General features: G+C 40.9%; 3 protein-coding genes and 1 non-coding gene across 6 annotated transcripts; 1 reads left to right on the top strand and 3 right to left on the bottom strand.

The window, feature by feature from the left end:
- Positions 1-232: 232 nt before the first annotated feature.
- Positions 233-6603, bottom strand: lrrc32 (leucine rich repeat containing 32). Of its 2 annotated transcripts, none has more exons than XM_087807958.1 (3): positions 6315-6603; positions 5400-5547; positions 233-3546 (listed from the first exon to the last, which is right to left on the bottom strand). In XM_087807958.1, exons 2-3 carry the CDS (start codon positions 5487-5489, stop codon positions 1690-1692), a joined length of 1947 nt encoding a protein of 648 aa, XP_087664084.1. In that variant the 5' UTR covers positions 5490-5547; positions 6315-6603; the 3' UTR covers positions 233-1689. The 2 variants fall into 2 exon arrangements, with proteins under 2 accessions (XP_087664084.1, XP_087664085.1); XM_087807959.1 differs by having other exon boundaries at positions 5400-5489.
- A 9748-nt stretch (positions 6604-16351) lies between these two features.
- Positions 16352-18536, bottom strand: LOC148066810 (aquaporin-11-like). The gene is made up of 3 exons (XM_087807256.1): positions 17854-18536; positions 17464-17580; positions 16352-16862 (listed from the first exon to the last, which is right to left on the bottom strand). Exons 1-3 carry the CDS (start codon positions 18443-18445, stop codon positions 16765-16767), a joined length of 807 nt encoding a protein of 268 aa, XP_087663382.1. The 5' UTR covers positions 18446-18536; the 3' UTR covers positions 16352-16764.
- Positions 18537-20054: 1518 nt separating this feature from the next.
- mat2b (methionine adenosyltransferase 2 non-catalytic beta subunit methionine) lies at positions 20055-24944 on the bottom strand. 2 transcript variants are annotated; one of them, XM_087807824.1, is made up of 7 exons: positions 24860-24944; positions 22938-23132; positions 22386-22500; positions 22167-22319; positions 21817-22013; positions 21597-21710; positions 20055-21504 (listed from the first exon to the last, which is right to left on the bottom strand). In XM_087807824.1, the coding sequence occupies exons 1-7, from the start codon at positions 24872-24874 to the stop codon at positions 21331-21333; spliced, it is 963 nt and encodes a 320-aa protein (XP_087663950.1). In that variant the 5' UTR covers positions 24875-24944; the 3' UTR covers positions 20055-21330. The 2 variants fall into 2 exon arrangements, with proteins under 2 accessions (XP_087663950.1, XP_087663949.1); XM_087807823.1 differs by lacking the exon at positions 24860-24944 and adding an exon at positions 23257-23969.
- On the top strand, positions 24073-24154 carry trnal-aag (transfer RNA leucine (anticodon AAG)). The gene has a single exon. It is a non-coding gene; the product is annotated as a tRNA-Leu (tRNA).
- Positions 24945-24966: the final 22 nt, after the last annotated feature.

Genomic DNA, 24966 nt, shown 5'->3' with positions numbered 1-24966 from the left:
CGCTGCTCATCTCATAAACTCACACCACACACACAAATGTTGGAATTTTAGAAAAACAGGAAAAGTCAGTGTGAGGAAGCGGAAAGGGGGGAAGAAGGGGAGTCAACACACCAAGTCTCTGTTTAGTCTGCCTGTGACTAAAACAAAAAGGTTAAACTTCTTTTATTGTTTTCACTCCTAACATTTTGTATTTGTGCTATAAAGAGAAACATTGTCTACCTTCATGGTCGAACTTGTTTGGTGTTACTGAAGTTTTCATACATATTATAAATTGCGTGAACAATGTATTAAGGAATAATGTAGCTTTGAGAGAAAAATTTTAAAACATGTTGTTTGGCCAGTGTAGACTACTAGTCCTAGTGACATGAAATGTATGATATTCATATGACTCACTCAAAGCATCATGGAATCAATGGACTCTTGACACTGTCATTTATATTTGACCTGAAGCAGGAGGTGTGAAAGTGTTTTTGGCTACAAGTAAGCAAAATAAGGGAGAAACTTTTCTAAATACTGCAGCCACAGCACATTTGTCCAAAGACTCCAAACAGATAAATACTTGATAAATACAAACATTTGAAATGCTTTCAAAGCTTCTCTAAAACAAGAGCTGCAAATGCTGAGGCGGTTTGGCTGATTTGTGGTAAAATACGTCAATGAAAACTCATGGAAAGAAACAAAAAAAAAAAGTTTTTTTCATTTGAACTTCTTGGTTTTCTTCATTTTCACATGTAAAAATAAAATGTGCACATGGAGCAGCAGGTAAAACCATTACAGTTCTAGCAGCATTAAAATATATCATATTGACTTAAAATGTGAACATGTTTAATGTTACAGAAGAAAAATACAATCATTGTTTAAAGTGCAAAATACTTCAAAAGTAAACTGACAGACAAATTCAATGGTAGTTTTATAGTGTTCTTTTTCATCTCAGGCTGCAAAGGTTTTGTAGTGCTTAAATTTGACATTAGTAAAAGGAAACCTCATCAACTCAGACCCAGGACACAAGAATCAAGATAGATTATTATTATTATCCTTCTATAACCTTCGCTTATGAATTGTAACTGGTATTAACCATTTGTTACCACTGAACACATTTCATAGTTACTCCAAACAGTACTCCGGTACTCTGTTGGCCAGGCACAGGAAATTTCCTTCATTATTTTACATATTAAAATTATTATATTTTAGTTGTATTTTCATCCACACAAAATGAAGTGCTCCAAATCAAGAAAGAAAAAAAGGAAAAATATCTGCACAGTCAAGGATGAACTGTTATGTGGGGAGCTGTTATTTACTTCTATGACCTTTTTTCAGCTTTAAGTAGCATCAATGTAACATTTTCAAGGTCAAACATACTTCATTAAATGTTTACAAAACTAGTTTATAAGTTTTAAATGTGACCACAAGGTGGAAACATATAAACTACATAGAGAAATTTCTTTTAAATATATTCACCTCAACTCAAACTACTTCACATGTCAGAGAGACAAAGTATATGTTTTATCTTATGCCATTAATGCACTTCTGTGTTTAAAGCTTGGAAATCTTCAGGTTTCATGTTTTATCCTCACATTTAAACTTCACTGAGGTTGTAAAATAAATGTTATCTTGTTTTTGCTTCCTTCTATCATCCATCATTCATCTTTATCTTCATAGTCTTCAACAGTCAGCTGTCAACAGTTTTCATTATGCACTGAATCCTCTGACGTTCTTAGGTCTTCTCGAGTGGCACCACTTCACCATCAGCACCCCAACGATTGCCACAACTAGCAGCATGACAACAATAACAATAGTGTTACTATGGCGGTGTTGTGTGTCACACATTTCTTTGGTCACTGTCTCAATGTTAACCGGATCCGAGAACTCCCTGTGAATGCAGGTGACCGCCTCAATGTCGGGAACGACCACCGTGGAATGCTGCAGCAGGTGCAGGAAGCCCAGGTTGCTGCAGCAGCTGAGAGGATTGGAGCCCATATACAGTGTTTTTAGAGAGTGTTCCAGATCCAGAATGGTGCTGTAGTCCAGAGTGACCAGGTTGTTGTTCTGCAGGTTTAGTGACTCAATGGTGGACTCTTTGGTCAGAGATGGAAGTGTAATCAAGTGATTGGTGGAAAGGTCAACATATCTGAGACCCTTCAGTGAGTTCAAGTCCGTGCTGAGTTTTGAAATGTTGCTCTCCTTTAAGAGGAGGTGAACCAGAGAGTTCTCCAGCCCAGACAGGGAGTCTTCATCCAGATCCAAGCCTGGGTTCAGTGACATGTCCAAAAACCTGAGCTGGGTGTTCATGAACGCGGCGGCAGGAAGTCTCTGCAGATCATTTTCAGACATGTACAAGAACTCCAGCGTGGGAATACTAGTGAAGAAGACACATCCGGGTGGACCATGTTTGTTTGTGTGTCTCCAAGCTGGATTCTCTTCACAAACTTTCAGATTGTTTTGCTGGAGCTGCAGAAGTCGGATGCTCGGAAGATTTTGAAATGTTTGATGGTCCAAAGTGGAGAGTGCATTGCCTTGTAGCAACAGCTCCTCCAGAAGTGGAAGGCTTCCGGGCCCTATCGCGAGACTCTGCAAGGAATTATAACTCAGATCCATGAACTTCATTCTCCGTAGAGAGCGTTCACCACTGATGAGAAAAGAGCTGATGCAGTTATTGCTGACATGTAGAAACTCCAGTGAAACCATGCTTTGAAGGAAGGACTCCGGCAGGCTCTTAAGCTGGTTGTAGCTCATGTTCAGGAATTTCAGGTGGTTGAACTCAATTCCTGTCTCTTCCTGTGGATTTTCAGACATGTTAAGGCTCAGCAGACGGTTCCGGGACAAATCAAGATATTCTATCACGTTTTTAACCGGCAAAACAGGAAAGTAATGCATTTTGTTTTCACTCAGATCAAGGGTGTGGAGGCTGTACTGCCAAGTGGACTTCACACTTTGGAAAAGTTCCAAGCTGTTCTTGCTTAGATTCAGGAGTCTAAGACGGCTCAGGTTGAAGTCTGTGATGCAGCTGATGGAGTTTTTTGACAGGTCGAGGTCATCGAGGTTGTTCAAGGACTCAAAGGCACCATCCTCAATCTCCAGGATGACATTATTGTGGAGGCTTATTTTTTTCAGGGCCAAAGATCTACTGAAGGTGTTCTGTGCCACTTTTGTGATGCTGTTGCTGTCCAGAGAGAGACTTGTCAGAGAAGGAGAATCTGAGAGGAGATAGTCAGTCATCCCTGTGTAAAGACCATTCCCAGACAAATCCAGTGACTCCACTGCTGTCAGTGGCCCAATGTGCCTTTCAGATTGAACAAAAACATTAAGATGGTTCCGGGAAAGATCCAGAACCTTTAGCTTATACATGTCTCTGAACAGTCCAGGCTGAATAAAGTAGATCTTGTTTGAGTGAAGGTTAAGGTAATGTAGGTCTTTGTGATAGCCCAAAGTCTCCATTGTGAGATTCTCAACTTGGTTATCTGAAAGATCCAATGTTCTGATGTCTTCAGGAAGACCCCCTGGGACTCCTCTGAGGCCCTTATCCCTGCAGAGCATGTCATTCTGGACCTGTAAACAAGGAACCATCATATTACAATTGAAACACAGTTTTGAAAACCATTTATAGACCCGTTAATAACCACTTTGTTACTGGATGTTTTGAAAATTGATCTGTGTGGAAGGACGGACCTTAGTAGGGTGTTATTGTGCATGTTTAAGGGTACATTTGTCATCTGGTGGCAATATTGGAGAAACATAGAGGACACAACTCACCTCTGGAAATGGCATTCTTTCTAAAAATCTGTTTAAAATGTACCGTTTCAGCACATGTGATCTCTCAGTAACACTACACCATGTGACGTATCTTTTCACAGGTCATTATGTCAGTTGTCTTGTTTCAATGCAAGACATTTCCAAAGCAGCACTGAAACATGTCTCGGGATTTCTTGAGCAAAGTCTGTCTGTTGCCTCCAGCCCATCTTCCTGGGTGGCCACACATATTTGTTTAAGAAAATTCTGTTGAAAACACTGGTTTTTTTTTATTAGTGACACATTCTCTGTTTCTTTCCAAAGTCTGGAGCAAACACACCTCCTCCCATAGTCTTCCTCCTCTCCCTAATAGATGTCGAGTCAATAATTGGAACCACCTGGTGCGAGACACTCAAACAAAAACAGCTTGTTTAACCATTTCTTCTGTTTTAAATCTCTGACATATTTGTGGAAGACATTTTAAAGAACAATCACTGGCCAACTTATCAGGCAAATATTTCTTTAGATGAGTTGTTATATGTTGAATGTGTATAAATCTTGTTGTGCAGCACAGCACGCAGGAAAAGGAATCCTTGTTTAAACCTATTTTCAGAAAGAATCTAACTACTGAAAACATTTTCACTCACTGCCATTTAATAATTTGAACAGATTTTATCTTTGCTTTTGCTGTTGCAACACAAGTGGAATTAAGCACATCGTCTAATGACGATTATTTCCTGTCTGGAACCATAGGATGAACTCATTCCCTGTGTTTATCAGCCATAATTCAAATCTTTGATCTAAGTTGTTTTTCTCACTGTGGTCAGCTCTGCAGTGACTCACAAACAAGATCAGAGACTCAGTTTCCCTGTCTCGACTCTCGCTCAGCTACTTAGGAACGACCCTGAGTTGAACCTCTGCTCCACCAAGAAAAAAATGTTCAAGATGTGCCCTGGGGGACTAGTGAGGTGAGCCCCCCGGGCTGACCCAGGACATACTGGATAGATTCTGAACATCTCGCAAAAAAATGGAGAAGGTATGTGAGAAAAGCCTGCGACTTGTCGTCTGATAAGGTAATGGGTTTGGCTATATTTAGTCTTGCGTCATCTGTTTAGAAGACAAACGGGTTACGAGTGCTACATTAAATAGAGTAACTGTTGACAACATGTTAAATAAATCGCTGTTGGAAATCCCCTGAGTGTCATTGTTTCCAAAATAATTAAGCAGCCTGAAAAGTGTGTAACAGTAAGTAAGGGACTATACAACTCTACTTTCAGTTCCAGGTGTGGATAAAACAGGTGCTTCGATCGATATAAACACTAAAGAGACACATCTTGGCTTTGTGACAGGTATAACAAAGTCAGACAGTTCGCAAGACAATGTGGTTGAGCTGACAACAAGCACAATTGGGCATTAGAGACTCAGATTAGAGCTTTAAAATATGTGTTGGAATAATATCAAATCTGACCTTGCCCACCTTCTTAATATGTTTTTGGGAACTCCTGGAACGATTTCTCATTTCTCTTGAATCCTCAATATTCTATCTATCTTAGAACAAGAACATGGTTTTGACTAGTAAGTGGTTGCTGTGGGCAACTTATAAAAAAACCTCCACTGAAGAGCATATCCAGATGTGTATATTTTAGCAAAAATGTAAAGAATGCTTTACTCACAATCTGGCAGGGTCCAGAATGATTAGGAGGGGAAGCAAAAGTCACCATGGAGATCAGGAGCAGCAAGAACAGCAGCTGGAGAACCGCCATCTTCCAGGAGAGTCCGACAGAACCGTAGGTAAGAGGAAGAGGGAAGTTTGAATTTGATCTGTTAGAGTCAACAGGGACTTTTGTTAATGTGACATTTGCGCATGACTTGATAAAGACGGAAGAAACTGTGGTATTTATTTTTCACTTTGTAATCAGCCATTTTATCCTGGTATAGGCTGTATGTGTAACGAAATAGAATCTTTAAAAAAAATATTCCAGTTTGAAAAACATCGTCAGTTGTTCAATAAGAAAGGATGTGAATGGTTCTCAAACTTCTGTAAAAAGAGGCAGGGATGTCATATCTGTTTGAGAATAGATCAAGTCAAAAGGCAAGTCCCAGTTTAAAGCTTCTTTTTTTTTTTACCGAAAAACGATTTAAGATGGTCCCAGGTTCCTTGATAATGTGAGGAAAAAGTATTCCATACAAGAGACGATAACTCTCACCCACATACAGTATTGAAAGTGAAATAAAATTTAGACCATAGAAAAAAAAAGTCATTGTCATTGAAGCATTTTCAGTTTCATTATTCTTTGTTTGTTACTATATTATCTGACTCACCTTCACTTTTCTTTCAACAATCATAAATGTCTCCTTTTCCTCAGTTTTATCTATAAAAACTCTAAAACATTGATGGAGGAGCAAATGATGAAAGTTTTGAGATGAATAATACATTATTTAAAAAATATGATGGATGTATTTTTTTTTTTATTAATCAGGTTAAAAAACATGAATTTAAAAATAAATACATGTAAAACTTGTGATTGAATGGACAGTAAAGCAGAGAAATTAAGCTGCAGCAAACTCAAAATAAATATGTAACAGACCTGAAAACTTCACAGGCAAAACCTTAACTGGACTCCAGTGACAGGAAACAGAACTTCCGACCATCCAACAAGCTCAACCGTAACCTGAAAGAGAAAAATCAGAGTCCTTGCCGCGCTAGGTCACATGACCAGACCAGAATCAGAATGTCCAGAGATGCAAAACCTCTGAGCGTCGCCTCTCCAACTGCCATCACAGCTGGTCAGAACATCCAGCAGTTCCCCTAACACCCCTCCCTCTTTTTCCTCTGCTTTTCCCCTCCCACTGGACTCTTCCTGTAGACATTTCTCCTGCTCCTTGTCCACTTCTATCTGCCTCCACCTTTTTTTTTTATCATGTCCTCACCCCCACACCTCCTCATCACCTCCCTCACCTTGTCCACTCAGTATTCAAGACGGTGATGAAGATGAAGGTGAGACTAGAGTTATGTAGATATGGAACCAGGGCCTTCAGTTTTCAAGCCGCTCTGCTGTGGAACCAACTTCAGTCTGAAGGGCAGACACCCTCTCTTTTGAAGTAATGTTTAAACTTTACTTTTTGATAAAGCCTATAGGTAGGAATGACTCAGGATCTGAGAACCAACTCTAAGTTATGCTGCTATAGGCTTAGAATGTTGGAGGAGGAGTTTTAGACACAGAGCCCTCCCTCTGTTTACTGTATTATAATCATCACATGTGCAGTTTAAACCCGCACTTTTCTTCTCCATCTCTCCCGGAGCTCCAGGGCTCTACCTCCAGAGTGGCTGCTGGATCCAGGATCTCCACTTTGTCAAAGGATCAAAATTCTTCTCCATGACCCTCCCTGGACTCTGCTGTACTATTCTATACTCCTCTTTTCTCTCACTGTATCCTTCCTCACTCCTTTCTCTGCCCATCCACCCTCCGAGCTGGTCACAGCTGGAGGCCTTCAACACTGAGTCAGGTTCTGAAGTTTTCCTCGCCACTGTCACACTGTGATTCACTCATCGTTGATCCGCTGGGATCTTTTCTGTTCCCCAATATAGTCTTACTTCAACTGTAAAGTGTTTTGAAATAACTTTGTTATAAGACACTTTCAATAAAATTGAATGGATTATGATAATGAATGTGAGACTAGAGGATGATGAAGATGAAGGTGAGACTAGAGGATGATGAAGATGAGACTAGAGGATGGTGAAGATGAAGGTGAGACTAGAGGATGATGAAAATGAGACTAGAGGATGATGAAGATGAGACTAGAGGATGATGAAGATGAAGGTGAAACTAGAGGATGGTGAAGGTGAAGGTGAGACTAGAGGATGATGAAAATGAGACTAGAGGATGATGAAGATGAGACTAGAGGATGATGAAGATGAAGGTGAAACTAGAGGATGGGGAAGATGAAGGTGAGACTAGAGGATGATGAAAATGAGACTAGAGGATGATGAAGATGAGACTAGAGGATGATGAAGATGAAGGTGAAACTAGAGGATGGTGAAGGTGAAGGTGAGACTAGAGGATGATGAAGATGAGACTAGAGGATGGTGAAGATGAAGGTGAGACTAGAGGATGATGAAGATGAGACTAGAGGATGACGAAGATGAGACTAGAGGATGATGAAGATGAAGGTGAGACTAGAGGATGATGAAGATGAGACTAGAGGATGGTGAAGATGAAGGTGAGACTAGAGGATGATGAAGATGAAGGTGAGACTAGAGGATGATGAAGATGAGACTAGAGGATGATGAACATGAAGGTGAGACTAGAGGATGATGAAGATGAGACTAGAGGATGATGAAGATGAAGGTGAAACTAGAGGATGGTGAAGGTGAAGGTGAGACTAGAGGATGATGAAGATGAGACTAGAGGATGGTGAAGATGAAGGTGAGACTAGAGGATGATGAAGATGAAGGTGAGACTAGAGGATGATGAAGATGAGACTAGAGGATGACGAAGATGAGACTAGAGGATGATGAAGATGAAGGTGAGGCTAGAGGATGATGAAGATGAGACTAGAGGATGGTGAAGATGAAGGTGAGACTAGAGGATGATGAAGATGAAGGTGAGACTAGAGGATGATGAAGATGAGACTAGAGGATGATGAAAATGAGACTAGAGGATGATGAAGATGAAGGTGAAACTAGAGGATGGTGAAGGTGAAGGTGAGACTAGAGGATGATGAAGATGAAGGTGAGACTAGAGGGTGATGAAGATGAGACTAGAGGATGACAAAAATTAGACTAGAGGATGATGAAGATGAAGGTGAGACTAGAGGATGATGAAGATGAAGGTGAGACTAGAGGATGGTGAAGATGAGACTATGATGAAAATGAGACTAGAGGATGACGAAGATGAGACTAGAGGATGATGAAGATGAAGGTGAGACTAGAGGATGATGAAGATGAAGGTGAGACTAGAGGATGATGAAGATGAGACTATGATGAAAATGAGACTAGAGGATGACGAAGATGAGACTAGAGGATGATGAAGATGAAGGTAAAACTAGAGGATGGTGAAGGTGAAGGTGAGACTAGAGGATGATGAAGATGAGACTAGAGGATGGTGAAGATGAAGGTGAGACAAGAGGATGATGAAGATGAAGGTGAGACTAGAGGATGATGAAGATGAAGGTGAGACTAGAGGATGATGAAGATGAGACTAGAGGATGATGAAAATGAGACTAGAGGATGACGAAGATGAGACTTGAGGATGATGAAGATGAAGGTGAAACTAGAGGATGATGAAGATGTGGTTCAATAGCAGCTCTCAATTTTCTTCACAAAAATACGAGTCATGAGAAACTGAGTTGCCAGTCATTTCAAAGGTGACCACTGTCCCCTGCTGGTGAAATCACATATTGCAATTACTTCCTATTACTTCGTAATTGTTAAATTACAATCAACTAATTATTGTCTTCAGATCCCTTCTTGGTTGAACTAAATGTGCTTGACTGGTTGGATCCAAAACCTTGAACCACATCAGCTAGGGTTGCCAACCGGCCCCATTAAAACTGAATCGTCCCATATCGAGTTTAAAAGGGACGAACTTGATCCCGTATTGTGGGTGGGAGTCACATAGTAAAATGACGAGATGGATTAAATGAACAACAGTGCGCTTTATATGAAAAGTTACGGTAACGTTCCTTCGGACCTCTCCTGCTCTGTGACCAATGAGCTGACGCGCATTCATACAAGAGTATGACGACACAGTATCCGCTCACCTCATTGGTCGAGGTACTGGAGCGGCGTGTATGCAGGGCGGCCATCTCGCTTCACAGTTCATAACATCTATAGAGGAATGCTCATAAGTCGCTCATTTATCAAGATATTTCACGGGGTTTGTTTTTCAAACCTCAGACCAGATAGACAGACATTATTAGAAGGATTATTTTACTTTAAAAAAAACCCACACATTTTCAAGTTCTGATGCAACTGGACTTGGGACAATAGATTTACAAAACAATGTATTACAAAAGACCTAAACATTAATAATAATCAATTATAAATATTTATAACCTTACAAAACTTACTTAACTAAAACCCCTTAAAGAGAAAAAGTTTTGCAGTTTTTTTCTTGTGCTGTTGCTCTGATATCTGAGTGATGAATGGTTTGCAATGTGATGGAGTCTAATTCTGGGGAATACAGACACTACTTGTTTTAGTAGGTCCGAATGGTGGTTGTTTATACCAAATTGTGTGTCTTCCGTATTTTCCCCAAGCAAAAATACATCACCCGTACCAATCTCCTCACGGACCACATGCATGACCACTAAAACGATTAAAACTAGTCAGTTTCTGTCGCTCCAACACGACGTCACGTCCGGGTCTTAATACTTTGCTTTATGGAGAGAAAAGGTCAAAATGCAGAGTGTACGGGTCGTTTATTCGCCGCTACAAGTCAAACAAAGATACAACTTTACGATCGAAAGGACTCGATCTTTGCCGGCAGCTCTACAGGTCGATAGCTCCGGGAAAGACGGTCCCGGGTTATGGGTCCCCTCTATATTTAAGGGAAAGTTTCCTGTCCAGGGGGCGTATTTTCTGGGGCAGTGGTTCTTTGATGTTAGTTCCTGTCTCGGGTCACCTGGAGAGCAACATCCCTGCCTCCCCGCCGTGTGGGCAAGTTCCTTTGTCTTCCAGCCCCCCTTTCTTGAGTGTGTTCCGTTTTGCTCTTTTGTTTCACACCCACAGGTGTGAACTGAGCAGTCAGACAGATGCTTCATTAAGTCGCTGATTAATCTCTACGTCTGTTTCAAGCTACCCTTGAGACAGTGTATATAAGTATGAAGTGAAATGTTGGTTGTGAATGTGTATTCAAACGTTTAAGCTCTTAGATGAGGCTAGTAATTTATACTCTATATTTTTATTATCTTTTTAGCATTAATTTAACTTATGGCGTATACTATAGTGTAGAATAATTTCCAATCTAACACCACATTGGGAGCTAAGGGGAACTGGCGAATCACCACGTTGACTATGATGACCTCTAATGGAATCATCAGACCTCCATTATTTTAGAGCACCAGTAGGTGGTAGCTTTCATCAGCTATGTAGACCAGTGCATTGTCCACAAGCCCACCAAAATGTCCGGGAAAGTAGCTGTGGTCACACACAAGAGCTGAAAAGTTAAAAAAAAAAAAAAGGGGGAAGGGAGTTCTTCTGCAGTTTCGGGATAAGACATTTCGACAGCAGATAGATACACTTTGTGATCCTGTGCCACCATGTAGCCCAGCCCACTTGGTGAGACACCACACCGGACCATCAGATGCCGGAAGGGGGTGTCAATGTTGATGACAGACCCGATGACAGACAGGTACCTTCAAAAGAAAAAAAATGTTTTCCCTGATTGTATTGAAACAAAGACACCTGTAGGAATTTCATTGAAAGAGGTAAAATGATTTTTAACACCAAATCCATCAGATGTGAAACAGCAAAGGGTGGTCACAGTCATAGATCTTCTGCTTCGGTGGCATCCGCTGTGGGTAAACTGTACTGCCAATTTACTAGAAACAAAATTACTGTGTGATTCCTACAGGTTTGCAAATTGTCTTTGCCTTTGGAAGCTGAACAGTAAAAAAAAAAAAACACCGCATGCAGGGGGAAAAAAAACACTGAAACAAAAGTATAATTTAACGTGAACAGGGCATCTTATGAAATCAATGCAGAAATCAGTATTGAATTAACTTATTTCATGCAAACAGCAGAGTAACTTTTTTTTTTTTTTTTTTTTTTAACTCTTTGATCTGTGAAGGGGTGTGCAATCTTTCACTGACAATCTGATCAGAAACTACCTAACTCTCAACAAGAACTCCACTCTCTCCCCCAATTCAAAGTCAGCATCTAAAACCATAACATGGCTTCTACAGGTATCAAATTAATACTAATCTATTAAAAAAAAACATTTCACTGCGCAGCCAGGGCCACCTTCATCTTATGGCTGTCCAAGTGGACTTGCTTTTGCGTGACTTGTTGGTAGCATGCAGTCCATCCTTCGTCTGAACATCGTTGAGGTGGATGATTTATCTCCAGTTGATGGTGCCCTCTACTGGGCTTTAAGCCTTCAAAATCAGAATCAGAACTAGCATCCTTATTAGTCACAGCTGAGCTCACCAAAGTAAAGACAGGAAAATGTAATGCATCATCACATGCAGTCATAACCATGTAAATAAAACACACAACAATAAGTTAGAATTAAAAATCAAATAAGCCCAGAACAACAATCAGTATTTATCTGTAACATGTTGGCTGCCAGCTTCAGCATGTGACCTTCTGTGTTTCTGGTGAGAGAGTCCTGGTCAAAGTAGCCAACCTGAGCTCATTTAATCCATCAAATATGAGATTCCCACACCGTTCATGATTCCAGAGTAGAGTTTTAATAGCGTAGACTTTCATGTACAAATCTACAGATTCACTAACGTTTCATGAATGAGACCCAATATATTTAACAACCAGGCAACAGGGAGAATACAGTTGCAATGTATGGGGATGTGGTAGGTGTGGTAACCTTTTCCTGAAACGGTTTCAAATAAAAAGACAGTTAAACACAGACATAAAAAAAACACCTATATAAAATATTCAAGTTAGTATTTCCATTTTACCTGATTAGCATTCAAGCTTGTCTTTAAGCGTTTATGAGGTTTTTCTCCCTCAGATCCTCCAGAAGAGCATGTACATTTTTCTTCTTCCTTTGTTCCCGAAGCTTGTTATTTCTCTTCTTATTGTGGTATTTATAACACATTACTCATTAATGAAGCATTGTTAATTTCTCCGACCCACTGCTTTCACCCTGAGCATCTCAGTTACAGTGACATATACATTAGGAAAGGGAAACCTTAAAAATATGACAAAAGTAGCAACGATGAAGATTTGACCAGGATATGAAGAGGCCACCCAGTCATCCCATATATAACAACCTGCCCATACTATGTTATCTTTTAATTACATTTTACCTGTGAAAAGTGATCCCATGAGATCTAGTTCGTATAGTCTATAGAGCTTCCATAAGCGGACTGCCATGACGTGAGCCTGCAGTCCGCTAACAGCCGTCAAGTTAGCCCACACTAAAAAAAACCTTGCTCATCTATTGCTAAGCTAACGGTAAAGACGCTGAAATTTACCTGATACATGAGACCACTTGAAAATTGCAATAAAGTAACAGTAAATCTTTATGTTGTTTTTATTCAACCTGATGCGATCCTGTTCAACTCTATGTGGAGTACATGAATATAACATTTATTTATATTTATTATTTTTGCATTCATTTGTTTTAACAAACAACTATTGTGTTGATACGGATATAGCGGAAACAATTATTTTAACTCTGTTTTTGAGGTTAATGTGAAAGTTCATCATTATATAATATGTCAATAACTACACAATTATTTTAAATATCTGTTAAAGAATGTATGTTGCTTTTATAGTCTTATCACAATTAACATATAAACATGACTAATGTAGCTCACAAAAAGCTTATCTCCCATGCAAGCTGTTATAACCGTGTTCACAGACTCATACAGAAAACCGTTTCTAGCTGGCTGCATCCAGCAACAAAAAGAACAAACTGTTTGTATTCAAGTGTGTCATGATCTGAGCTATGGAATTAAAAGGCAGTAAGGAGCGGAGAACACTCCTTGCTGGTGGTAAATATGGATTCTGACTCTGTTCTCATTCCGATTGTATAGAAATAATAGAAATAGACAATATCACATACTGAAACTCTTAAAAGGTTAGTTAAAAATTCCATTGGATTATGATTCATGAATACCTTGACTACTATCCTGGTAAATTTGGAGAGATTTTAATGTAGACATTTGAAATAAATTATCAATAAATACAGTCATTATATGTCAATGTAGACATTTTTAAAATGAAATAAAAAAAAATAATTAAAAGCTTAGTGAAAAATTCCACTGGATTAAGATTTATGATGACCTTGACTATTGGCGGGGGGACTCTGTGTTTACATCAGTGCGACTGGTACACTGCTCATCTCTGGTGGAGTTTATGATTATTAAATGCCGGCCTTTCTACCTGCTAAGGGAATTTAGTGCCATATTACTGGTAGCAATAAACATCCCCCTTGTCTCCAATGACAACAGGAGCGAGGTAACAATATCCTGGACAATGTTTACTCCACACACAAAGGTGCCTACAAAGCTCGAACCCTCCCCATATTGAAGCCTCAGACCACACCACTGTTATGTTAATACCAGCATACATGCTGCTGATTAAAGTCAACAAACCAGCGAAAAGGCAAATTTGCGTGTGGCCTGAGGGTTCTACAGAAGCACTCAATGACTGCTTCTCCACCACAGACTGGAGCATGTTCAGAGAAGCAGCCACCTACAACAGCACGACAGACCTCCACGAGTACATGGAGTCTGTTACTTCATACATGTGGAAGTGCATGGACGATGTCACGGTCACCAGAAGCATCTCCATTCGGGCCAACCAGAAGCCATGGTTTACAAGTGAAGTCTTTAGACTCTAGAGAGTTTGGAATGCAGCCTTCAAAGCTGGAGACAAGGTGGTTCTGAGGACGGCCAGGGCTAACCTGTCACGAGGCATCAGGGTGGCCAAGAGGGAGTACTCCAGGAGGATTGCCGACCGCTTCAGCGACAGCAGACACACCAGGAACCTGTAGCGAGGGATGCAGACTGTAACGACTATAAGCCCCTCCACAGACCTGCGACAGCTCCACCTCTCTGCTGAACCAGCTGAATGACTTCTTTGCAGCTTCGAGGCAAACAACAGCACCCAGGCACAGAAGACAACGCCACCTCCTGAGGACCAGGTGCTCACCAGAGAGTGTGATGCGATGCCTCAGATGCACAAACCCACGGATAGCCCAGGGTCCTGATAACATTCTTGGTCGTGTCCTGAGAGACTGTACCTAGGGGCTCAGAGTTGTTGTCACCAATATCTTCAACTCCTCACTGAGCTGTTGTCCCCACATGCCTCAAAGCCACCACCATCATCCCGGTCCCGAAGAAGTCGCCCGCCTCCAGCTACAACGACTACTGCCCGATCACACTCACTCCCATCCTCATGAAGTGCTTCGAGCGGCTAGTCCTGCAACACATCAAGTATGAGCACAGGAGGTCATTGTGGACTTCAGGAGAGTGCACACCCAGCATCTACCACTAACCATCGACGGAGCTGCAGTGGAGAGGGTGAGCAGCACCATGTTCCTGAGTGTGCAGATCTCTGAAGATCTGTCCTGGATAACAACACAGCATCACTGGCCAAAAAAGCCCACCGGCGCCTGAACTTCCTCCGCAGACTGAGGATAGCAAGAGCCCCACCACCCATGATGCTCACCTTCAACAGAGGCACCATCGAGAGCATCCTGTCAAGCTGCATCACATGTGGTACGGCGCCTGCACAGTTTCCTGCCGCAAGACTGCAGTGCATCTTGAGAGCAGCTGAGAGGATCATTGGTGCCTTTTCATCCTGCTGCCGCCAGGGAGGACCACTGCACAGTCTTCAGGCCAGAACCTGAAGGTTAAAGGACAGCTTCTTCTACCAGGCTGTCAGGAGACTCAACTCCATCCCTGTCCTACCATCACTCTCACCTCTGCTTGCACTACCTGTGCATTAACTTTGTTTTTTGTTTATATTCTGTTTATTGGTTGATTATTTATATCATTTTGTTGGTTATTTATTTTTAGTTATTTTCTGGAATGCCTTTATTAATGTCCTTTCAACCGTATTCATGTTTTGCATTGTGGGTCAGAGAGGAACACAATTTCATGTATGCTGTATGTCTTAATACATGCATATTTGACAATAAAATAACTCGACTTGTCTACTAACCTTGGTGATTTGGAGTAATTTTACTGTAGAAATTTAAAATAAATGATCATTAAATACAGTCATTAATGATGACATTTTCAAAATGTAATAATAAAAAAAAATCCTTAAAAGCTTAGTGAAGATTTCCACTTGATTATGATTCATGATGACCTTGACTACTATCCTGGTAAATTTGGAGTAATTTTACTGTAGAAATTTTGAATAAATGATCATTAAAAACACTCATTAATGATGACATATTGAAAATTAAATAAAAAGAAATCCTTAAAAGTTTAGTGAAGAATTCCACTGGATTATGATTCATGATGACCTTGACTACTATCCTGGTAAATTTGGAGATTTTACTGTAGACATTTGAAATAAATGATCATTAAATACAGTCATTATATGTTAATGAAGACATTTTAAAAATTAAATAAAAGTTCATTTACTCCAATTTCACTAAGCTTTTTAGGATTCTTTTTCATTTAATTTTGAAAATTCTAAGATTTACATATAATACCTGCCATCACAGCTTGTGGCTCAATTTTTTATAGAAACAAAATACGCAATACCCCCTTAAAATACACAGGAAAACCTGACAATAATAAAAAAATAAAATAAAATAAGGACAGAATATAAACAGTGAACACAGCATACAATTTCCCAAAGGAGACCACCAGAGGGATCAATAAAGTTTTATCCATCTATTTATAATAAAAATCAAAACAAAATACATTTTAGAAAAGATAATTGATGAAAGATTTGTGTAAAACAAACATGTGGACGGCAGTTTTCAATACCTTTATTGAAACAGTAGATCTAAAGTAAAATAATTCACATCCTCATCACTGATATATTGAAGGGATCAACAATCAAACTCAGATTCACAGTCAAGTACAGTTTGGTCCACGATGAACACAAGGTTCTCATAATGTTAAAAATCAAAAGGCACCCAAGTGTGGAAATTAACTAGACAAATCGAAGACTTTAAATCACATATTCAATTTCTGAGGTATACAAAGGTGCGCACACTTTTTTCTTCTGCTGGTGCAAGTAAAACTTCCTCCAGTGGGTGCTACATCTGTGTGTGTGTGTGTGCTACATTGTAAGATTATGAACCTATGTTAAAGAAGATTTAACCAGTTTATAATCTACATGAAAAAGTGAATTTTTGATCACTTGTCGATGTTTCGTTACATTTACTGGCTTTTCCGTACTGTTCTAGCCATGTCATCTCTGGACTTTCCTGACAGAAACGGGACAATCTTCTCCAGCAGGAGGATGCAGCTCGCCACACCTGCAACAACATGCACAGCATCGTTTTCCTTCCGTCAAAAGATCAACCTGTCCGAGCAGTAATACTTGTCAGAACAGATACATGCCCCATTTCCTGTTTAAAGTAATGTTGTTGCGCTTGTTTTTAGCAATTTAGTTTTTTTCACTTCTGTAGTGTTGCTTTTCTCTTTGTGGTTTTGATTTTATGAATAACTTGTTTTTTTTAACAGATACACACATGTACATTTATAAAAGAAAATCTGAAAGGTTGTGCTTTTAGTTTTTGTGCGTTCATCTTTGTCCTTTTAAGTTTGACTTTAAAACAGAGCAGATCTGACAAACAACCACACCAAACTTCAATATAACCCAACTAAACATGAAGTCTCATCTGTGGGCAGGTCTGGCTTTAAGTTGAAAGTTAAATCATTTCAGCAGGAAGTGTGGAGGTTAAGATGATACGAGAAAAAAGTGGAGGAAACACAAAATAAAGTAAAACAATTTACAAAAAATGTAAAAGCAAGCTTTACTTAGTGTGACGAAACATACACTATGAAAAGCAAAAACAAATGAAGTTATCTAACTTTGTTGAGAGCTTGAAATGAGACAGTTATCAAACTACTCACCTGCAACTGGAGCGAGCCAGAACACCAGGACGTACTCGAGCGTGGTGTGACCGCTGCAAGGGAACTGGACCGAGAAGGCCAGGACCGGATTAAAAACTGAGCCAGAGATACTTCCACCTGGACAGGACAGAGAAAAAAACGAGGAAACTAAATGATAACAAACACCTTTTTTTTGTGTGATGCTCCAGTAAATGTAGCATTAATGTTGTTATAAAAAAAAAAAGAAAACATGGGGCAACTTTGTGAAAGTTGGTCAGTTTGTTTTTACACAAAAATGTACAAAATGTGTATCATCGTGTTTAGATTGGATTCAAAATATTTATTTTTGTCCTATTTTGGGGGAATGTTTCTGGGGGGTGGGGGGACGCATTCCTACGTCACGCCACTCACCTGTATAAACCAGCGCGGTGACTAGAGCGGCAAAAACGTGGACGCGGAGTTTGTCGCCCAGGCGGTGAGCGTTGAGCACCAGAGCCTGGACCAAGAAGGCGCAGACCAGCTCCACCGCCGCCGCCTCCACCAGCGTCCCACCGAGAGGGTCGAAGCAGCGGTACCCGAACCTCTGATGCCTCCGATGCACGTCAGACAGACCCAGCGACCACACGGACGCGGCGAAGTGACGCGCGGCGAACGCGGCGCCGAACTGGCAGCTGATGATTCCTGCCGCAGCCTTGACGCTGCCGCGCCCGCGGCAGAGCCGCTCCAGGACCGCGCTGGGGTTACACGAAGCCTCCCGGAAGGTGTTGAGGTGTATCACAGTCATCAGGTAGGTGAGGGTCAGACTGACCCCCTGCTGCAGCTGGGCCGCCCCCCCCAGCAGCTTGAGCTCGTGGGTGCAGCAGCAGAGCTGGAAGGTGGACGCGGCTTCCAGCGCGTAAATCCAGAGCGCGGGGGGGGAGAGTTGAGCAGCCGCGCGGCGGATCAGTTCTGAGAGCAGGACCGCGGCTGCCACAACCAAAACCGAGACCCAGAGGTCCTCCATCGGTCCCCGGGCAACTCCGGTCCTAGTCTAAAGGCTATAGTGAACTTTACCCTACCAAGTCAAAGTTCAGCACACACATCTGCCGCGTCACAGCGCGGTACCGGAAGCGAGCATCACACTTCAAAATAAAATAAGTGTAAATAAATTGACGCCTTTTCTGTTTCCAACTTCAATAGCTTAATGAAAACTCCAATGTTATCCAGGTTGATATTACTTTGTAGAGATGGGTGGGCTAGACGTGTCACAGGTCGTATCGGCTGGCAAATCTCAAGGCCTACTTTATGAATATTTCTCGGCTTCGTTTTGAAATTTCTCGCTGGAATTTCAACTTGACAAACACCATTTTACTTCTTAACTGTTTGAATTGTAAAACAACATTATAAACCATTCACAGAAAACACATTATGACTTCTAGAAAACCAATTTGCGTGTGAATAGTATTTTTTCATATTTTTAACTTTTGTGTTTAATTTTTCTGACCTTGAATACCTTGAAATCAACAGAGGCCACACTGTCAGTAAGACGGTGTTGCATTCTTGTCCCTAAATCTCCTTTGTTTTAGATAATTTCTATTGTAACACAACATGGGTGATACCATCTTCTGCATTTTGCGTATTCAATCTGAAATCCTTTTTTTTTGCGTTGAGTTGTGCTCTTTAATGCTTCTTTCTGGAACATGTGTCCAAGATATTCTTGACATGATTTTCTGAAAGATAATGCTTTTAAAGAATACCAATCTTACAAACAGATAAGAATGATATTGTTGTTTAAAGGTTAAAATTCCACCTATTTAAAAGATATTCATAGAATATGCCCAATGGATACTATACTTTGGGTTGTTTGTACAGGGTTTTCCAAAGAAATAGTTGTGAAAGATCAATACCAACCTCACAAAGAGATAAGAACCAGAATGGTATTTGGAAGTTGAAATTCCAGTGAAGTATACGTTATTTCTTCATGATTTTCTTGGATACAAAGATATACGAAGTAGAATGGTGTACTCGGAAGAACATTCAGTGTTGTTCCTGTGAGTCAACCTGGATCAAATTGGTGTTTTAATTGTATTACTTATGTATATATAATAATGCATATCACGTAATTCACGGGAATTTGCACATTGTTCACATAGGAGAGCATTAATATGAATTAAAATGTAAATTTCGTAGTGACGAAAATAATGACAAATTTGATTTTGGTGCAAATCTACAAACATTGCACATAGTCAAGAGCAGGTATAGTTTTTGTTTGTAGCCAACAGAAGATCTGATAGTTGCAAAATACCGTACATTTCCCGCTCACCTTTTCACAAAGATTCGTTCATGAGACCCAATATTTTTTTCTATATCAACCACAGTCATTGATTTTGTGTCTGTTAAAGATGCTCAAATTTTTTCTGGATGAAATTAAATTCTGGTTGTAACAGCAGTTTTACCGATCATCTGTCAGCAGACAAATTTCGCCTTAACCCTCTAAAATCCTCTTGCATCTGTGATCCTGCACACTCTCAGAGTTCATGACGTTTATCAAACCTGCTTATGTAATTCCCATCCGTGCAGGAAGAGAACAGAATCTCCAAAGGCCCATATGAAACCAAACACACCAACTCCTGCCAAGTTTACAAGCTTTTATTTTGAAGGTGCTAACCGGACATTGAGCGTTTACATACACACAAGTCACATAACAGTGTTGTACTTTAATAATATAATCCTTATTTCAAACAACCCACTGACTGATTGGTTTGTACTTTAAAGTGAGAGATGTTTCGGTGAGAGTGACCTGGTGCGTCCATGGCGTGAAGTTGGATGAGCGTCAGTCTTATTTTCACCATCAAGATTTTGGTTACGAGCAGTAACGCTACACTGAACAGATCTCATTAAAATCAATCTTTCTGCACATAAGAAATAAGCTTTTGAAAACTCCCTAGATTCCCAACTTCCTAGCATGAGGGCCACATGTAACATTGTAAAACATAAGGCCTTAATCTGACCACACAGTCCCTCAGTAACGGTGTGTGAAAACTGTTTAACTGTTGGAAAATATGATAATTGTGATATTTGATAATGATTGACAGGAAATAAGGATTTACCCACCAAGACAGACTTTGGGAATTCAAACAAACTCCTAGAACAGTAGCACACACCAGCACTTGGCTTTTAGCTTGCCATATACAATAAATAGTAAGCATTAGCACACCCTCTGGTTCAGCCACTGAACTGCTGCTGAACTTTAATTCAAACATTTGCAACACTGTGTTTAACCATTAATAACAAAAGCTTGACTCCATATACGCGTCTTGTGATGAATGGGAAGTCACATACATAATCGCTGATCTTGAACTGAAATTAAACAATCGCCCTTTGAAATAACATCCGAGGATGAACATTAGTTAAGGTTAGTTTGCCGACGGATCTTAAGTACCCACACCCATCCGGACAAAGTTACTCACAAAACCTGCTTAGACAGGAACTTTAAACTGGACAGTTTTTGAAAAACATTGTGATGACTCAGCTCTACTCAATATAATCCCAGATCCTCATCTCTGTAGTTGTGGCAGAGACAAGTGTCCTGATTATAGAAAGACTGCGTTCCTTTGAAAACAAACTAGTAGCTACATTATGGATATAAAGTTCTTTGAACGTCTCTGATCATCTCTCGTTTAATTCTTTAATGTCATTCATACTAATAAGACTTTACACCATTTGATTTGAAGTCAAGCTGCAATATCAATAAGTAAAAGGACGACCATCACCTTGGCAAGCGTCACTCACAGGAAACTCAAACTTCATTTAAACTAAATATGAATGTGGACAAACAGGAACAGAGTGTAAGTTGACAGACTGTGCAGACCGGTACCAGCTGCCGGATTATCCGAAGGGAAGCAGGCCTCAGTGGAAGACTGTCTGCTTCCAGCGTTTGTTTGGTGTGAAAGGCCACAGGCAGTCGCTGATGGCGGAGGTGAAAGGTCGAGGGTCAACGCTGAGGTCCAGCAGCTCCAGACGAGAGCAGTTTAGACGACTGTTGTCTGGTCGAGGAGCCGAGCCAGCAGGCTGCTCGGTCAACTGCACAAACCCACACGTACAATGACATCATCAGTGGTTCAGATTCTGACTAAACCCGTTTGAATAACTTAACAACACAAGAGCAGACGTACAGGGATGAGGTGGTTGGACGGCAGGTTGAAAGCTTGAGCGATGGCCACTGCCATCTCATACTTGGTCATCTGTTCTTTCCCTGAGAAATGAAAGATTCCTCTGATCGACTGGTCCTGGAGGACAGAGAGACAAGTGGTCGGTCAGACAGACAAGTGGACAGTCCAGAAACAGACAAAAAGAAAGACCAAAGACGGAGCGAGACACAGTCGAGTTATGGACCTGTCTAGCTCTCCCTGCCAGCTTCCTGCAGACGATGGCCACATCTCTAGCGTCAGTGGGGAATCTCTGTTGGCAGTGGTCCAGTGTGCAGCTCTCTGCTGGCCCCTCCTGAACCTTTAGCCACAATGAAGTCACAGCGCTCTCCATCACCGACTCCACCTCGCCATAGAGGACAGGAACCCGCAGAACCACCGCACCTGAAGACACATATGGCTCATCAACACACTTTTTAATAAATCTCATGGATTACTTGACTTCAATTCAAAGTATATTGAATAAAATAAACAAAAATCCTAAAACTACGGATGTATAGACATGAGGAAACATCAAGTCTAAGGCAGATGTTCTACCTGGACAGTGTCGTAGCGCCTCCCTCTCCCCCTCCAGTTTGCTGCGCCCGTAGACATTCAGAGGGTTAGGGGTGTCGTCTTCACCGTAGGGAGGGTTCCTGCCATCAAACACGTAGTCTGTGCTGATGTAGATGAACACTGCTCCACAGACAACTGTACACAAACGCACACATTAACACCCACGCTCTTCTACAATTGTACGCATCAGGTGGTACTTACCAGCCTCCCGGGCCAGCGTGCCAGTAGCATGCACGTTTAGATTGACAGCTGCCTCGGTGTGTCTCTCCACCACGTCGGGGCGCCTCTCGGCTGCACAGTGGACGATCACGTCAGGCTGCCGGTGAAGACAAGAACACAAACTGACACATTTGACTTTATTTGTTCCAACACTTTTTTGCATTTACTCAATTACTCAGTAACTACTACACGGTTAGATGTAACAATGTAACATTTATTTATTTATTTATTTTTTAAATACTAAATTAAAAATAAAATCTAACACCAACTCGATAATAAACCTAAATTGAAAAATAAAAAAAACATGATCATTTAGGGAACATAAGGGACAATGTTTATACACGAAAGACCATGGAGAACACTGTTGGCTGTACAGCAAAATCTCATTGAATTTACAGACATGGCCCAAAAAAAACATCTCTTTTTGGGGTTTCTACATGAACCATGTTGAAGAAGAACTCACTTTAAGTCCTGGCTGCAACCACTTTACCGTTTTATTATTAGATTGCACATTAATCTTTCTTCCTCTGGTACCTTTGACTCGTGCAGCAGCGACTTCACAGCATCCTCGTCCGTCAGGTCACAGCGGATGTGCAGAGGTCTGGCCCTCCTGTAGCCGGTTCCGACCACCAACCAGCCGCTGTCCTGGAATTCTTTACACACAGCCCGACCAAGAAGTCCGGTTGCCCCAGTCACCAAAACCCTGGGGGCTTGGACCAGCACCTCTTCCTGCAGCGTGACATGACAGTGAGCACATGTGAAACAGCCACACAGACAGGGACCTGGGGTCAGAGTTCAGCTGGACTCACGCGAACGACTTCGATTGCTTATGAAAAGTTAGCCTTTAGCTCACCTTCACCAGCTGCACTCGGCCGGGTTTAAAATGAATCTTCAGCTCTGCGCTTGCGCGGCTCATCTCCCCGTCCCTGATCAGATCAACGATCGATCGATTGATTGATTACGAAACGTCTGTTGCTTCAATCTCAGGTGCGCACTGTGATTACAGGATTTCGGCAGCCTACAGTGTCCAGGATGCGCATGCGCGGGAGCGGCGCGAATGTTGATTACGTCACTACGGTTCACTCAAAGGGACAAAACACATTATCAGCCCACAGTATCCAGGCTGCGCGTTTAGTCATATCAACCACCACCATAAAAATAAATAAATAAAACAACTTCCGTAAATAAAGAAGTGTCTTGAGTCACATAAAATATAATTCTTAGCTGTCGTATGACGCTATTGTGTTTTTTTTTTAGTTGCATTACTTATTTAGAATGAAAATAAAAATAATGTTGACACACCTTAATAATTTGTACATTGAAAATGTGCAACTGTAGTAATCGCTGAAGAAATGAAGCTCACAACTTAATCCATTCATTTCAAACAAATTACTTGTTAATGTCATATAGTTATTCAAAGTAATCATTTTATTTTAATCTTTGTCCCACAAAACATTTATTAATCATTTATTTAATGTCAGCGATGTGCACAACAAACTAATTAAGTAAACAAAGGTCTATGTCCATTACAACATGTCAATATATAAAATTATTGTTGGCAATTGCTTACAAACAAGCGATACTGTAGGCTCCCGGATCCTGTACTGACGCTGCTAACGCCCTTTTCTGTATTCGACCAGCTGTTTGCCGTAAAGCGAAACTGTCGTTAGGTAGCGTGGCCGAGCGGTCTAAGGCGCTGGATTAAGGCTCCAGTCTCTTCGGAGGCGTGGGTTCGAATCCCACCGCTGCCAAGATTTTACTTCCAGCGTTCACTCAGTAGTTTATCACGCGTTTGGCTATATCACGTTTAAGGTACTCAAAACATTATGTTATCGTAATCAAATTAAATATATATTCTACACTAAAGTGGAATCATTTACTCGTGCGCGGAGAGACACACGATGGTCCAGCCATCAGGGTATCTCTTCACAAACTAATGTTTGTCAGTAGCAGCTCTAAGATGTAAGATTTTCTTTATTAGTCCCACGAGGGAAAACCACAGATTTGCAAACGAAACAGAGCCACAGAAAACTCTGGTAAAAATATACAATTACATTTAAAGATTAAAAAAAGTGTTTAACTACAAAGGTATGAATAATATTTACAGTTGCTGGTTTTATTCACCCAGATCTACATTTGTTTAAGTGCAATTTCTTTGTTGTGGAGTCTGATGGCAGCAGGAAGACAGGAGCTATTTCGTTACCTCTCCTTCACACACTTGGATCCATCATCCTCTCACTAATCTCACTCCTTACTTTAGTGTTAGAGAGGGTGGGAGTGGTTTCCAGCCATGGAGGTTAGCTTGGCTGATACCCTTCTCTCGCTCGCCTCCTCCACTAAGCCATCGGTTTAAATTTATTAGAAGATCAAACGCTGTTAATATCGAAAAAAAAAACGAAATGCCAAAACCTAACAGAGAGAACGGAAAAGGTTACTTTCAACGCTGAGTTACCGACCTCGAACCCAGGCATCCTTCAGCAGCAGGACCAGACGGAGCAGGAGCAGCTGGAGCGACGAGACGCCAGCTAGTCTTCTTCTGACGTCTGTGCTTGCGACTGCAGCG

This window comes from Callionymus lyra, chromosome 14 (assembly GCF_982586985.1).
Source record: "Callionymus lyra chromosome 14, fCalLyr1.hap1.1, whole genome shotgun sequence".
In the NCBI taxonomy this organism is placed as follows: domain Eukaryota; kingdom Metazoa; phylum Chordata; class Actinopteri; order Syngnathiformes; family Callionymidae; genus Callionymus; species Callionymus lyra.
The sequence above is the reverse complement of the archived record's forward strand: the minus strand, read 5'-3'. Positions and strand labels throughout refer to the sequence as shown.